General features: G+C 36.9%; 1 protein-coding gene across 2 annotated transcripts in view; it reads left to right on the top strand.

Moving 5' to 3' along the window:
• RYR2 (ryanodine receptor 2) overlaps nt 1-17,209 on the top strand; it is a 775,249-nt gene that overhangs the window by 550,712 nt on the left and 207,328 nt on the right. For both annotated transcript variants that reach the window (XM_047762364.1, XM_047762363.1), the window contains 7 exons: nt 2,634-2,748; nt 4,970-5,102; nt 5,314-5,417; nt 7,758-7,893; nt 8,430-8,616; nt 10,457-10,562; nt 13,347-13,467. In XM_047762364.1, coding sequence (XP_047618320.1) covers nt 2,634-2,748; nt 4,970-5,102; nt 5,314-5,417; nt 7,758-7,893; nt 8,430-8,616; nt 10,457-10,562; nt 13,347-13,467 — 902 coding nt within the window. The remainder of the gene's footprint in view (nt 1-2,633; nt 2,749-4,969; nt 5,103-5,313; nt 5,418-7,757; nt 7,894-8,429; nt 8,617-10,456; nt 10,563-13,346; nt 13,468-17,209) is intronic.

Below are 17,209 nucleotides of genomic sequence, written 5' to 3'. Positions count from 1 at the left end.
GGCCAGGAATTGAACCTATTTCCTCATGGATACTAGTCAGATTCATTACCACTGAGATACAACAGGAAATTCCAGGCTTTGTTTTTTAACTAATTTCTTAGTAATATATAATCACATAAAATACAGATTAATGAAAACACATTAAAATCCACGATGTGGGAGTTACCATTGTGGCACAGTGGGTTAATGATCTGGCTTGTCTCTGTGGATGTGCTGGTTTGACCCCTGGCCCAGCACAGTGAGTTAAGATCTATTGTTGCTGCAGCTGTGGTGTAGGTCACAGCTCCGGCTCAGATTCAGTCCCTGGCCCAGGAACTTCCATATGCTCTGGGTGCGGCCATAAAAAGAAAAAAATAAATAAAAATCAGTATCCTAATGGGACAAATGGAGAAGATGGGAAAAGCCTGGGCAACAAAAGCTAATTTTATGTTCTTTATTTATAACTGTCTGAGCATGAGCCTTTATTTAGAATAGTAATACTTAAATCTAACCTGAGGATACTTAATCTCCTGAGGAGGCCTCTTAGGAGAAGTGATCTTAATTAATTAATGAGAACGAAAGCATTCCAGGAGCTGGAAAGCACTTTCTTTATTAAATGACCACGTAACAGTAATATATACTATTAGCATGTAAATCACTTAATTTAGCTAAAACTCAAAATGATTGTGGAATAAGGTAGAATTTACTTTTTTTCTAGTATTAGAAGTATCCCCAAATGACACATTTAATAAGTGACAGCCTGCTAACTGGTGGTAGAATTATAAATCCATTTAATTTGCCTAGAATTAAAGGCAAGCAAGATTTTGCAATTAAATACTTGCCAAAGTTGGTCATGCAAAAGGATTTAAATTAATGGGAGAACAAATCTCATGATTATATCTGTGATTTGAGGGTTGATGGATATCTTGCTAAATATACAGCTATTTAATGTGAAGGAAAGGATGCCTTTTTTTTTTTGTCTTTTTCTTTGTTGTTGTTGTTGTTGTTGTTGTTGTTGCCATTTCTTGGGCCGCTCCCTCAGCATATGGAGGTTCCCAGGCTAGGGGTTGAGTCGGAGCTGTAGCCACCAGCCTACGCCAGAGCCACAGCAACGCGGGATCCGAGCTGCGTCTGCAACCTACACCACAGCTCACGGCAACGCCGGATCGTTAACCCACTGAGCAAGGGCAGGGACCGAACCCGCAACCTCATGGTTCCTAGTCGGATTCGTTAACCACTGCGCCATGACGGGAACTCCCGGATGCCTTTTCTTTACCGTAATTTTTTCATACAAGAAATGGATCAGACCTGTATTAGCCCTGGACCCCCAAGTCATTTTTATGAGTTGTAGATAAAAGCTCTCTTCATGAATATAAAACTGAACTAAACAAAATTAAAAGTTAAAAACTGAAAAAAAAAAAGGAATCATATGATTCCACTTTCGTGATAGAGCCAGAGTAAATAATAGTTAGCATATGGCTAAATGAATAGATGAATGACTCGATTAAAGTCATCACAGTCAAAGGGCAAGTTTCAGGGTTCCTGCAGGTTGTACATTATTTTCTTACTGTGGTTCTAACAGGAAAATGTTTTATAGAAAAGACTTTTGCCTGATTTGATATGTATTAAAATAAAAATCAACAGAGCTCTTTATTTGCAATGACTACTAAATACTAAGATCTTTAGAAGTAGCTTTACATACTTATTTTAATAATAGGTAATGCAATAATAATAATACTAAACATTCTAGGTGTCCTCTGCTACTGTTTCTTTAAATGAAATGTCTGTTTTAATAAGTTGGATTACTAGTACCTGGACTTGAATGTATATTCAGTTTCTCTTGAAGAATAAGTATCCTTTAAAGCCTTTCACCAAAATGGGGAGTTCCCATCTTGGCTCAGTGGTTAAGGAACCCAACCAGCATTCATGAGGATGTAGGTTCCATCCCTGGCCTCGCTCAGTGGGTTAAGTATCTGGCATTGCTGTGAGCTATGGTGTAGGTCATAGACGCAGCTCGGATCTGGCATTGCTGTGGCTCTGGCATAGGCCAGTGGTTACAGCTTCAATTCAACCCCTAACCTGAGATCCTCCATATGCCGCAGGTGTGGCCCTAGGAAGGCAAAAAACTAACTAAATAAATGCCTTTCACCAGAATGGTAACACAAACGTAGCAGGAAATAACACTACTGTTATTAAACATACAAATTATGAATATAGCACTAAAAATAGCATATATTTTTATATGCAGAGATACTGAAACATCAATTTATACAGGAATTTTCATAAAAACATGATATAACACTGCTTCATATTTATATACAAAACAAGGTTGAACAAAATAAGGTTGGATTTAGATATCCATAAAATCAGAAATGATAAGGTTTATTTCATATAAATGAATGTTTATATATTTAGGAAATTTCTTGTAATTGATAGGAATATACAACTTGTATGTTATTTTCAATAAGCTGTCAATATTTTTGAGGAAAACCTGAATGAATTTATTAACTTTTATGGCTGAACTATGACTGCTCTTACTTTTCCATACATGCCAGTAATTATTTCCAAAATATTTGTTATGATCTCAGATAAATTGTTATTAAAATTTTGCTCTGACTTCTGTGTTTGCTCCATACCTATGTTGCACTTTCTAGGGATATCATGAATAATAAAGTGTTTTACCAGCACCCAAATCTAATGAGGGCACTTGGAATGCATGAGACAGTGATGGAGGTCATGGTGAATGTCCTTGGAGGTGGGGAGTCCAAGGTAAAGGAAATCTTTTGGTTCTTAGAGTGCCATTTATTGTAACCTCCTAGCTTACAAACATTGCAAGTTCTAAAGGAGAGTTTTCTTTAATCCTCTTAGGACTGTTATGTATGTATGTGTAAGTGTAAGGTTTTATTTTTTATTATAGTTGATTTACAATGTTGTGCCAATTCCTACTGTACAGCAAAGTGACTCAGTCATGCATATATATACATTCTTTTTTAAAAATACTATCTTCCATCATAGTTTATCCCAGGAGATTGGATATGGTTCCCTGTGGTGTACTGTAGGACCTCACCGCTTATCCATTCTAAATTTAATAGTTTTGCATCTACTAACTCCAAACTCCCAGTCCATCCCACTCCTTCCCTGCTCCCCTTGGCAACCACAAGTCTGTTCTCTATGTCTGTGAATCTGTTCCTGTTTTGTAGATAAGTTTGTTTGTGCCATATTTTAGATTCCACATATCCGCTCTTAGAACTGTTTTTTAAAGAACACCTTTTGAAAAACAAACAAAACCTTACAGATGGAGAGGTAGATATGCTTAGATATGGTTCTATAGTCATCCCCCAGTATCCACGGGGAATGATTGAGTGCAGGATTTCCTGCAGATGCCAAACTTCGCAGATAATCAAATCCTTTAGATAAAATGGCACATGTGTATAACTTATGCACATCTTCTCCTGCACTTTAAATTATCTCTAGATCACTTATAATACCTAATATGCTATAAACACTATGTAAATAGTTGCTGGCACATAGTGAATTCAAGTTTTGCTTTTTAGAACTTTCTGCAATTTTTGGTTTTTCAGTTAAATCTGCAGATGTGGAACCCACAGATACAGAGAGATGACTGTAGTTTTTTTCTTTGATATTGATAACAATTTTTCTAATGCCATATAATGTGCTTGGTTCTAAATAATTCTCATTTTGAGGGTCTTTAGAAACTTTCAAAGTTAATACTCTGCTAAATTTATAGAATTTTGAATTATAAATCCATTTCCATCATATTAGATGTCTATAACACAACCATGCTATTCAGACCCAACTGTTCTCTTGATTCAGACAACAATTAGTTCTACTAAATTCCTGATCCAGACGAAGATTTGAAGATGATGTTCTACAGCATTTGTTTTAAGACTCTCAAGTGAACTTTTAAGTGATTAAAGTTTAAATAAATTAAGACCAGAGGAATAGAATCATATAGCAACTCTATATAAAGCAGTAAAATTTCATGACCTCTGATTTTCAAAATGTTTCAATTTTTTTTGAAATTTGAAAATGCATTTTTCCAAATATATAAATGAGGGACATCTCCTATGGCACAGTAGGTTAAGAACCCAGCATTGTCACTGCAGAAGTTTGGGTCACTGCCATGGTGTGGGTTTGGCCCTGGCCCAGGAACTTCTGCATGCCTTGGGTACGGCCGAAAAATATATAGAAAGGAGTCCATATTTCTCATCTTCATACTACCAGTTAGACAAACTTACAGAGATATTTTTAAGTACTCTGAGAAGGACTTGGAGTCCTTGGGGATTGTCAGTGGCATACTGGAATAAGAGTTGGTTCTCAAGGGAAATGATGGGTTTGATGTGACCTAGCAGGCAGACCTTCCAGTAAGGATGGTCATTATAGGGGACAAGTCATATGCTAGTCAGGGAAGATGTGAACTCCATGAATCTTAGTAATAATCATGGTAACAGCAATAATACTGAAGATAAGAACATTACATGGTTCCAAATATTAAACTGGGTGTTTTTCACAAACTGTTGAACTCCCTCTCCTTTACTTAAAGTAAGTGTTATTATCTGTCTTATTCCAGTTTTCCAGAACATTATCGGTGAGATTGTGTACTTTTCAAAGGAAGCACAGCTAATAGTGTTGTTAGGAATCAGCAAGTGAACCTGCCTGACATTTAAACCAGGTTGATGCCACTGTTAGGTTTAAGGCTGTAGATTAATTCCAGATCAACCCACTGATGGCAGTGAGGTTTCACACTAGTGCTGGGCTTGATTTTTGGTGGCTCCAGAACTAGATTAAGTCGAAGTCTAAACATTTGATGGTCTTCAAGTCTTCAGTACCTGTGGCCTGGCAGACATGGGCACACATGGATTGGAAATATGATGGAGACCTCAGCTTCTTTATTTTGAGACTTCAACTTCTGAACTTAGTTTTATAAAAATCATTTACTTTCCCAGCTAACTAAATGCTCTTTATGTAGGAAATTACTTTTCCCAAGATGGTGGCCAACTGTTGCCGTTTCCTCTGTTACTTCTGTCGTATAAGTCGGCAGAATCAAAAAGCTATGTTTGATCATCTCAGTTATTTATTGGAAAACAGCAGTGTTGGTCTCGGTAAGTAAATGTATGACTTTCATTTAATCTTTAAGATAAAAGGGATATGCATATGACATTTTAAAATTAAACTTTAATGTAAATTAACTTGGATTAGTGCAATATGTGCTCTGCATTTAGAAATTAAATTCTAGGTGAAAGTGTGTTTTTATATGGGAATTGTGATTGTAGTTCAATTCAGATTTTGTTTCATTTTCATTTCCATGAACAGCTTCACCAGCTATGAGAGGTTCAACACCCCTGGATGTGGCAGCAGCCTCAGTAATGGATAATAATGAACTAGCCTTAGCTCTGCGGGAGCCAGATTTAGAAAAGGTAATTAAGCAACATCCCAGCCCCATGTATTTGTTTGAGTTACACTTGTTCATAGTTGAGTCTCAAGATATTTAATTATAACTATAATTATAGTTTAATTATAGATATATTTATACTATATTATATTACTATATAGTATGTAAATTATAGTATAATTAATATATATAGCTTGTTTATAACTATTAATTATAACTATCCTATAGTTATATGTATACTACTATAATTATATGTTGTTTATTGTAGCCATATTATACTTATATATAATATTGTAATTATAAGTTATAAAGATCAAAAAAATTTGAGATGAGCTATTTTCTCTGGTTACATGTATTTTTTCATTAGAAAGAAAGTCAACTTTACCTATATTCTTCTATGTTTTTGTCCTTTCATGGTAATCTTTTGTTACTTTTGCTTTTATCATCCCATCCCAGTTTTTTATAAGTTTGTTCAACAAGTCATATACACAATTCATATCATAGAGAAGTTTGCATTTTATAATGCAAGGTATCGGACATGCCCTCTAAGCATATTAAACCACATATGTGTTTGCCAAAATATGAATAAATTTCTACTTTTTTTTTTTTTTGCTTTTTAGGACTACACCTGCAGCATATAGAAGTTCCCAGGCTAGGGGTTGAGTTGGATTTGCAACTCCTGGCCTACACCACAGCCACAGTAGCCCAGGATCAGAGCTGCATCTGTGGCCTATACCACAGCTCACGGCAATGCCTGATCCTTAACCCACTGAGCAGGGCCAGGAATGGAACCTGCACCCTCATGGATACTAGTCAGGTTTGTTACCACTAAACCACAATGGGAACTCCCTAAATTTCTACCACATTTTAATTGCAGTTGTATTCTAAGTAGTCTTCCTAAACCCTCCCTTATAGCCACTAAGTTTCTTGAAAGGATCATATTAATCCTCTACCCAGAATTCTTTAAAGACTTCCTCTCTCAGTTTGAGCAAAAACCTAAAAGCATTGCTATAGCTCCTAGCCCATCTGATATCACATATCAGTCTTATTTCATTGCCTGCAATTCTCCTGGTCTCTCTTCTTGCTTTAGCCACACTGTACCCCTTGCTGTCACTGGAACTTGCCAGGTGTACTCCTCCACTAGGGCCGTGACACGCACTGTTCTCTCCATCTGCAGTGTTCTTCTGCCAGACATCCCTATGGCTCTTTCCCAGACATCCTTCCAGTCCTAGCTCCAAAGTCACCTTCTTTCCACCTCTTCTCTGTCCATGTTGTAATATATATATGTATTAGAGTTTAAATATATATGGTTTTAAATTTTATTTTAATATAAACATGTTTTACTGAAGTCTATATATTTAAGTATGTTTCAAGGAGTATTTTTCTACTCCTTAATATAATGTAAGGCCAATGAGTTCAGGGTGGCTCTTTTTCTCTGTTGCTCCCTGCATTATCCTCATCTTAGAGAACAGCATTGGCTCTGAGTAGAGACTCAATGCACATCTATTGAACCATGAAAAAGTGAACTCTTCCCCAAGACCTTCTGACATGCCGTCAAGGATCATGAAGCTTTGCATCTCTGACGAACCTCTGGAGAACTTTCTCCTGTGTACAATTTGCAGTCTTGTTATCTACACACTGACAAATGGCTGATATTAAAAAGGTAGACAGGAGGAGTTCCCACTGTGGCTCAGTGCTGACAAATCTGACTAGTATCCTTGAGCATGCAGGCTTGATCCTGGCCCCGCTCAGTAGGTTAAGGATCTGGCATGCTCTGAGCTGTGGTGTAGGTCACAGATGCCGCTCAGATGTGGCATTGCTATGGCTGTGGCATAGACTGGAAGCTGCAGCTCTGATTCAATCCTTGGCCGAGGAACTTCCATGTGCCTCAGGGGCGGCCCTAAAAAGACAAAAAATAAAAATAAAAAAATAAAAAATAAAATAAAATAAAATAAAAAAGGTAGACAATGCTAAATGTCGAGCTGTTGAGGAGGATGTGGAGCAACTAGAACACTCATCTGTTGCTATTAGGGTGAAACATGATTAAGTCGGTTGGAAAGTAGTTTGGCATTTTTTTATAAGGCAAAGTCTCAAATGATGAAATTTAGGAATATTCTCCTTTTATAGCGTTGGTTCATGAACATTTTTACTATGATAGCACTTTGTTGTGATCTGTCCATATTTCTTAATTCTAAGGCTTTACTAAAGGGAGTTCATGTAGATGGTCATGAGATTAAAAAGAAGCTGCAAAATGCAATTGTTTTTAACCATCCTCTGAGGATGTCATTTACTATGTCTAGGGCAAGCACCTGATGAATTCTCATCCAGAAGGTAACCCTTTTGCTTATTGTCTTGTTTGTTGTAGGTAGTTCGATATTTGGCTGGCTGTGGACTGCAGAGTTGCCAGATGCTGGTGTCGAAGGGTTATCCAGATATTGGGTGGAATCCAGTTGAAGGAGAGAGATATCTTGACTTTCTCAGATTTGCTGTCTTCTGTAATGGTAGGATGAATTGCTTAGGGTTATTTATGATTATTAAAACTCCAAAAAAAATAGATGTATAAAATAATGAGACATTGGAGCATATTTTTATGAAGGAAATAAATAGTAGAGAAATTGAATGTTATATAGTCAGTATTTTTTTCTCAGTAATTATCTATTTTATAATATTTATTTTGATAGTGATGCTAGGCTTTCATTATTAAATTTAAAATTTTAGGCACTTATATTCTTGCTGTTTTTATAATTAGATTCTAATGATAGCTATAATCATGACTTCATTTTCTATAATGAATTTACAGACATAAATAGTTTATGCCTACATCATGTTCTTTACTTTGAAAACTTTAAGTGCAAGGCAAGAAATTTACTGTGTCTTAGGTATGGACAACTAGGCATTTGGATTCAACTTCGGCTCTGCTACTACTTTCTTTGGTTTTAGTTACTTTTCTTTAAATATGAAGGAATTAGTATAACATTGTTGCTCAGAACTTCTATGTGGTTGATTCTTGTTTACTCCTATCCCCACTTGCTCGTAGGAGAGAGCGTGGAGGAGAATGCCAACGTCGTGGTGAGATTGCTCATCCGACGGCCCGAGTGTTTTGGTCCTGCCTTGAGGGGGGAAGGTGGGAATGGCCTGCTTGCAGCCATGGAAGAAGCCATAAAAATAGCTGAGGATCCTTCTCGAGATGGTCCCTCACCAACTAGCGGATCCAGCAAAATGCCGTAGGTCAAATACACACTCTCTTAAGGGGAAATAACTGCTTGATTTGAAATTGTATAAAATAGAATTGACATTGTCTTAATTGTGGAATGTCTCCCCTTAAAAATCAAATGTGTTTGGGGAGAAGGGATGGAATTTGCTGTTGCAGTAGGGTGAATGAACAAGGAGAGACCTCAGGAAGATTGTGTGGGTTTAATGGAAAGAAATTTAGGTTGAGGAGATATATTTTAGGAATCTTCCCAGAGCTCTATGGCATAAATGGCAGGTAAGCCTTTGAAATTAGAGCTTGCTAGGAGGCTCAAGAGAATGAGTTATCATGATAATAGTAAGAGAGAAAGAGACCTTTAGCAAGTGGATGGAGACTTAACTAAACTGGTATATGTTGGCACAGTTCAGAAAAGGGAATGTGGTCATTTTGAGGAGTAAGATGCTTCATTAAGGTCTTGGTGACAGATAGGGGAGACAGTGACTACCTTACATTTCCCCATAGAATTTGTTGTTAATACTTGTTTCCAGAAGTAAGTTCATCCAGGCAGGCTGCTTCCTATTTTTTTAATCTGTAGAGTTGAGTGTCCTGCCAAGGGGGCACGCAGCCACACTGCTGGCAACATTGGTAAAAATATAACATAAAGCTTACTGAGGGCAATTTTCCAAGCAAAGAAGTCATCCTGCAAACCCTGGTTTCTTCCATTTTCAGACAAGGCATAAATGTACCATCCACACCAAGGCCAGGGTTTCAGGCTGGGAGCACTCCATGCGTATGTTACGTACTGATCAGTTAGCCATCGAGGAACTAGGGGTCCTTTAGTTTCTCTGAGTAGTAGAAAATATATCAAGAGATCTCTAGCCAAGTGCCACATGAGCAGATTGTGCACCAAAGGGCCTAGGGGACAGGCTTGTGCTCCAGGAACAATATTGTCAATGGGCCTTGCCGTCACTCTGCAGACTTCTGAATCCAGATGAGGCCACCCAAGGATAAAAGACATGATCTTCCAGGGCTGTCCTAAATTGTCTCTCCTTGATGAAATAATGAGATATTTATACTTGGGAGTGGGTGGGTGGGCAGAGTAAAGAGAGAAGTGAATAAATGAAGTCACATTTATAGAGCACTCTGGGCAAATCACTGCACTGGGTGCCTTGCACATGTCATCATAAAGGACAGGTAAAAGACTGTCACCTTTTCTGTAAATGTTACACTGTTTATAAAAGTAAACATTCCATGTCTTTCTTTTCTCTTTTTTTCTTTTTAAGGCCACACTTGCAGCATATGGAAGTTCCTGGGCTAGGGGTTGAATCAGAGCTGCAACTGCAGGCCTGTGCCACAACCAGAGCCACACCAGATCCAAGCTGCATCTGCAGCCAGTGCCACAGCTTGCAGCAATGCCAGATCCTTAACTTACTGAGCAAGGACAGGAATCAAACCGGCATCCTCACAGACACTGTTGGGTCCTTAGCCCCACTGAGCCCCAAAGGAAACTCCCCCAAGTCTTTCCATCAATCAGTTTTGTTAATATCCTGTCAGTAGAAATGAACAGATCCAACCAATCCACATTAGCAGTTCTCCTTTTTTTTTTTCCTTTTGAACGAATTTTAATGTTAAAGTTCCCACAAATATGTTCCTGGTGATAGAATCTCAAATCACATCCTTAACCCATTTTTATTTTCTTTTAGAAATGTCAAGCTGTAAATCAGATATATATATATATGAAAGTTGTTTGAAGAGGCAGAATTAATTACCATACTGGTCCCTTTCCTCTGAGAAATATGTAATAATAAACCTGAAATGTTACTTTATTACCTTGTTTGCTTTTCTTTGTGTTTCTTATGAAAAATCTATGAAAGTGATACAGAAGGGGAGGAAGATAATACTATCCACATGGGGAATGCCATCATGACCTTCTATGCAGCTTTGATCGACCTATTAGGGCGCTGTGCTCCCGAAATGCATGTAAGTGCCTTGGGGCCCAAGAACAAAAATCCTGGCTTATCTCTGTTAAGATATCCATAGCTGGCAAGATCACAAACGCATCCAAAACCAATCATCTTCATGCTCCATTAAAAATAATAGCTGCAGCCTAATTGCTGAACAAATGTTGGTTTAGTTGGAAATGTCTTGTTGGCTGTAAAAATTACTAATGAGATTTTGGTATGAGTTAATAGAATTAATAGAATAGTCAGTTACAGATATATCTCTATAACTCCACACACTTTAAGAAGGAAAGAACATATTTTTTCCCCATGGTAATGTGCTCTTCTATTTTATTGCATGCAGCAAGCACCCCTCTGATCAAGAGTCATTTCCTTGTACTATATTTAGTCCTTTTGAGAGGGCTGTGATGTCCTGGGCACTGGTTTAGAGAATAAAGGGGGTATAGGAGCATGTTAGGGGAAAGGAAAGAGCTGTTTGGATCCTATTCGTTATTGTCTTCTTAAACTTTGTGACCAAAATGAAATGAAGTTCATGGAACAATACTTAACGTTTACTCTGTAATACATCCTGATATTTTCTACTTTATTCTAATCTATACTGTTTTTATTATATTAACTTTAATAATGCTAGCCATGGCCCATAAACATAGCTTCATGACCTGTTGATGGGTAAAAAGCAGGGTTTGAAATACACTGGCCAGTTCTGAGGGAGGAGGCACACACTCCTCCTGATGTGAGCATTAAGCTAGGGTGACTGATAAAACATAGCACTTTTCTCCCTCCTCTTCAGACCTATGATTTTAGGGAGGATATGTTTGTTTGTTTGTTTTTGTCTCTTTTTTTTTTCACACCTATAGGTTAAAACTGTCTTGCTTTCTGGATGTAATCTTTTGTTAGGAACAGAGAGGAATCACAGGATGGAAAAATAGGATATTAGAAAACTGGGAGTCTGATCTTTTAAACAGCTTAACTTGCTGTCAGTGAGATTTTCATTATCGTAAATGGGAATAGATGATCAACACTTTGTGTGCCGATGGTGATTGTAGATAAAAACCTTTATGCTCTCAGTATTTATTCTTTTCCTGTTAAAGTAGAAGGTCAAAGGAATCACGAGAAAAATTATGCTAATAAAAAGATTTTTGTTCTATTAAGGGGGAAAATGACTAAGTGACTTACTAAAAGACTAACCTTGCCACTTATAAAATGTATTCATCTTCAGCAACCATTAATTGGAGACCTCCTAGGTATCAGAAACTGTGCTTGTGTGTCACAGTGGGGAAGGAAAAGACACCCACTCTGGCTCTAGAAGCCTCCGGTCTGTTCCAAAGTCTGGCTGAAATCTCTGACTGTGTCAGATCTACCATCTTCATAGATATTTCATTAGGCAATGACAGTCTAAAAGACTGTTAGGATCCACATTCACTGTTCCCCGCCCCATGATAAACCCATGCTTGTGAGAAATTAGGGTAGATATATAGATGGTTGTACAATTACATTTTCATCACAAAACAAGGAAGAGGTTAAACCAATGATAAATATTAGTATATGTTCAGGCCCTAATGATAGTAATTTTTCCCTTTGTTTTGTATTATTGCTCATGTTCTAGATAAGTATTTATATGTAATGTTGGATAATAAGCATTCACAGACTTATCAGGGCATAGGGAACATATTCAGTATCCTGTGATAAACCATAATGAAAAAGAATATGAAAAAGTATGTATGTATATATGTACATATATGTATACATATATATAATTGTAAAACTTTGCAGTAGAAATTAACATTGTAAGTCAACTATGTTTCCATAAAATAAAATTTTTAATAATGCAAGAAGAGTAAAATAATACCGCAAAGAGGATTAAAAGCCGTTCTAATGGATGGATATACCTGCTGGCCTAAACTGCAGCATATGACTCAATGTATGCTAAAGTCAATGAAAATTGTGTGAGAAAGTAAATATCTGTCTGTAAGCCTGCAATTGCGATTTCTGAGATCGTTTCAACTTTTTAAAAAAATCTTGATTAAAAAATTAAATATAATTTATTTACAATATTATGTTAGTTTCAGGTATTCCACATAGTGACTCAATTGTTACAGGTTAAACTCCATTTAAAGTTATTATAAGATATTGACTCTATTCCCTGTGCTGTACAATATATCCCTGGATCTCATTTATTTTATACATAATCATTTGTTTCTCTTCATTCTCTAACTCCATTTTTCCCCTCCACCTTCCCTCTCCCCATTGGTGTCCACTAGTTTGTTCTCTGTAACTGTGGTCTCTTTCTGTTTTGATATATTTGTTCATTTGCTTTATTTTTTAGATTCCACATATAAGTAATAACATACAATATTTGTCTTTCTCTGTCTGACTTATTTTACTAAGGGTAATAGCTTCCAGGTCCATCCATGTTGTTGCAAATGGTAAAATTTCATTGTTTTTTATGGCTGAGTAATATTCCATTGTATATATGTACCACATCTTTATTTATCTGTTGATGGACATTTATTTTACTTCCATATCTAGGCAATTATAAATAATGCTGCTATGAAAAGCATTGAGTGCATATATCTTTTAAAATTAGTGTTTTTGTTTTCTTTGAATATATACCCAGGAGTGGAATTGTTATAATCATATGGTGGTTCTGTTATGAAAGAGGTATGACTTTATAGATAGAAGTTACAAAAAATTATTTTAGACTTGGGATTCCCATTCTTCAGCTTTCTAGACTTAGAATTTCTAAAATTAGAACATTGATTTCGCAAAGTTATTCTTTGTTCCTCTACTTTTCTGCTTGTAGTTGATTCATGCTGCAAAGGGCGAAGCCATCAGAATCAGGTCTATTTTGAGATCCCTAATTCCATTGGGGGATTTGGTAGGAGTAATCAGCATCGCTTTCCAGATGCCAACAATAGCCAAAGGTAACGTGAACTTCCATTCTTTGTCATTCAGCAGGACGTTGCATGATGTGCTGTATTTAAAAAATATCTTCAGTGCTCAGGGTTCTATTCCTGCATCATATTTATAGTACATAACAGTCTTTAAAAAAAAAAAGATGAACTACAAAGTACATTTTTTTATAAAATACTTTCTATGTTCATTGTTTTTAAATAGCTATGTTTCCAAAGACATTTTAATGCTTGTTGAGGTGACATTTCAGGCAGTTTCCAGAGAAGAGGAACTAGGCACCTCAACTGTCTCATCTGATGTCTCTATAGCGTTCTTTTATCCCTTATTCCTCTAGGTCATTCTTGATGGCAGTTGACCTTAATTCACTCTTTTTGATAGTTTTCATGGTCACTCTTTTAGAATGCTTTTTTTCTAAAACAATGGTAGTACTTTTGACTTGGAGATTTAAAAATCCCAAATGTGTTAAAAGAAGTGATCTTTTCAAGACTAAGGGAGGATATTTTTTTTTTTTTAAGATTTTTTTCCCTCATTTTGACCCAGTGTTTATGGTTCTTTAACAACATGTCGTTTTTAGTTTAGAAACTGCTTGTGATTTGTTTGTTCAAGATTAACTCAAAACCTTGTAAAATAAAATCATCAGTCTCTAGACGATTTTATAGTCTCCTCTCACCCTGGCCTGGATAGAGAAGGCAGGAAGTGGGAGGGCTTGGGTTCTCCCCCAAGCTGAGCTGCTGCACTACAGCAGAAATGCAAAAGGTCTGGACCCAAGGCCTAATTGCCTGTTGATAGTTCATTCTCTCTCTCCCCCATATAAAGAATCAAGCAGTTACTTACGGCGTCTAAAAGATAGGTTAAATCCCAAATTATACTTACTTCCCCTTTTTCCAATTTCAGTTTTGTTGAGTTTCCAAGAGCTTATTGAATGTTGTTACATATATTATTTGTATCTGAACTTCTAATTTTTAGAATGAATACATAATTAGATAGGAAGCGCATGTGATGACCCTTTTCTTTTTTTTTTAATATTTTTTTTTTATTTTCCCACTGTACAGCAAGGGGGTCAGGTTATCCTTACATGTATACATTACAATTACATTTTTCCCCCAGCCTTTCTTCTGTTGCAACATGAGTATCTAGACAGAGTTCTCAATGCTATTCAGCAGGATCTCCTTGTAAATCTATTCTAAGTTGTGTCTGATAAGCCTAAACTCCCGATCCCTCCCACTCCCTCCCCCTCCTATCAGGCAGCCACAAGTCTCTTCTCCAAGTCCATGATTTTCTTTTCTGAGGAGATGTTCATTTGTGCTGGATACTAGATTCCAGTTATAAGTGATATCATATGGTATTTGTCCTTGTCTTTCAGGCTCATTTCACTCAGGATGAGATTCTCTAGCTCCATCCATGTTGCTGCAAATGGCATTATGTCATTCTTTTTTATGGCTGAGTAGTATTCCATTGTGTATATACACCACATCTTCTGAATCCAATCATCTGTTGATGGACATTTGGGTTGTTTCCATGTCCTGGCTATTGTGAATAGTGCTGCAATGAACATGCGGGTGCATGTGTCTCTTTTAAGTAGAGTTTTGTCCGGATAGATGCCCAAGAGTGGGATTGCGGGGTCATATGGAAGTTCTATGTATAGATTTCTAAGGTATCTCCAAACTGTTCTCCATAGTGGCTGTACCAGTTGACATTCCCACCAACAGTGCAGGAGGGTTCCCTTTTCTCCACAGCCCCTCCAGCACTTGCTATTTGTGGATTTATTAATGATGGCCATTCTGACTGGTGTGAGGTGATATCTCATGGTAGTTTTGATTTGCATTTCTCTTATAATCAGTGATGTTGAGCATTTTTTCATGTGTTTGTTGGCCATCTGTATATCTTCTTTGGAGAAATGTCTATTCAGGTCTTTTGCCCATGTTTCCATTGATTGATTGGTTTTTTTTGCTCTTGAGTTGTATAAGTTGTTTATATATTCTAGAGATTAAGCCCTTGTCAGTTGCATCATTTGAAACTATTTTCTCCCATTCTGTAAGTTGTCTTTTTGTTTTCTTTTGGGTTTCCTTTGCTGTGCAAAAGCTTTTCAGTTTGATGAGGCCCCATGGGTTTATTTTTGCTCTAATTTCGATTGCTTTGGGAGACTGACCTGAGAAAATATTCATGATGTTGATGTCCGAGAGTGTTTTGCCTATGTTTTCTTCTAGGAGTTGGATGGTGTCCTGTCGTATATTTAAGTCTTTCAGCCATTTGGAGTGTACTTTTGTGCATGGTGTGAGGGTGTGTTCTAGTTTCATTGCTTTGCATGCAGCTGTCCAGGTTTCCCAGCAATGCTTGCTGAATAGACTTTCTTTTTCCCATTTGATGTTCTTGCCTCCCTTGTCAAAGATGAATTGACCATAGGTGTCAGGGTTTATTTCCGGATTCTCTATTCTGTTCTGATTGGTCTGTCTGTCTGTTTTGATACCAGTCCCACACTGTTTTGATGACTGTGGCTTTGTAGTATTTCTTGAAGTCTGGGAGAGTGATGCCTCCTGCTTGGTTTTTGTTTCTCAGGATTGCTTTGGCGATTCTGGGTCTTTTGTGGTTCCATATAAATGTTTGGATTGTTTGTTCTAGTTCTGTGAAAAATGTCCTGGGTAATTTGATAGGGATTGCATTGAATCTGTAGATTGCTTTGGGCAGTATGGCCATTTTTACAATATTGATTTTCCCAATCCAGGAACATGGAATATCTTTCCAGTTCTTTACATCTTCTTTGATTTCTTTGATTAAAGTTTTATAGTTCTCGGCATATAGGTCCTTTACCTCCTTGGTCAGGTGTATTCCGAGGTATTTGATTTTGTGAGGTACAATTTTAAAGGGTATCGTATTTTTGTATTCCTTTTCTAATGTTTCATTGCTGGTATACAGAAATGCAACTGACTTCTGAATGTTAATCTTATATCCTGCTACTTTGCTGAATTTATTAATCAGTTCAAGGAGTTTTGGGGTTGAGTCCTTAGGGTTTTCTCTGTATAGTATCATGTCATCTGCATACAGTGACAGTTTGATCTCTTCTCTTCCTATATGGATGCCTTTTATTTCTTTGGTTTGTCTAATTGCTGTGGCTAGGACTTCCAAAACTATGTTGAAGAGCAGTGGTGTGAGTTGGTGACCCTTTTCTTTCATTAATTTATGCCCCAGAGAAGATTAGCTGTAAATACTTCAAGTCTAGAATGAGGGGACCTCTACTTAACTGAGGACGGGCTACCCTACTTGCCAGCCTTAGGCTCCTTAGAAAGTGAAGCGTCATGTGTGCTCACCTTACACACCCACATCCTCTGGTGATATAACCATCCTCACTGAACACTCGTTCTAATTTTAGGGAAAGCTGGACTTTAAAAATTGTCCTGTAGCTTTTTTTTGTCCCCACTTTAGGCAGTTTATCATTTTCTTATATAGAAACAAACTCTCCTCATTTACCTTATTTTCACCACTCTTTTAACTGATGTTCCTTTATATAACTAAAATATTTTGTCATTCTCCTACCATTTTGACCCACAAAACTGACACTCTCAGGAAAAAGATAATGATACCAGTGACACACAGATTAGGAAATAAAGAACAAGATTTTATGGTTAAACTTCGTAATAACAAAGGATCAAAACCAAAAATATAAGAATATCCAGATGTCCCCTTTCAGAATTGCCCCCAAAGTCTCAATATAACTAATTTTCCTCTGATTATCTGCCTTTAAGATTTTACAAGTGA

This window comes from Phacochoerus africanus, chromosome 15 (genome assembly GCF_016906955.1).
Source record: "Phacochoerus africanus isolate WHEZ1 chromosome 15, ROS_Pafr_v1, whole genome shotgun sequence".
NCBI classification, from domain to species: Eukaryota; Metazoa; Chordata; class Mammalia; order Artiodactyla; family Suidae; genus Phacochoerus; species Phacochoerus africanus.
The sequence above is the reverse complement of the archived record's forward strand: the minus strand, read 5'-3'. Positions and strand labels throughout refer to the sequence as shown.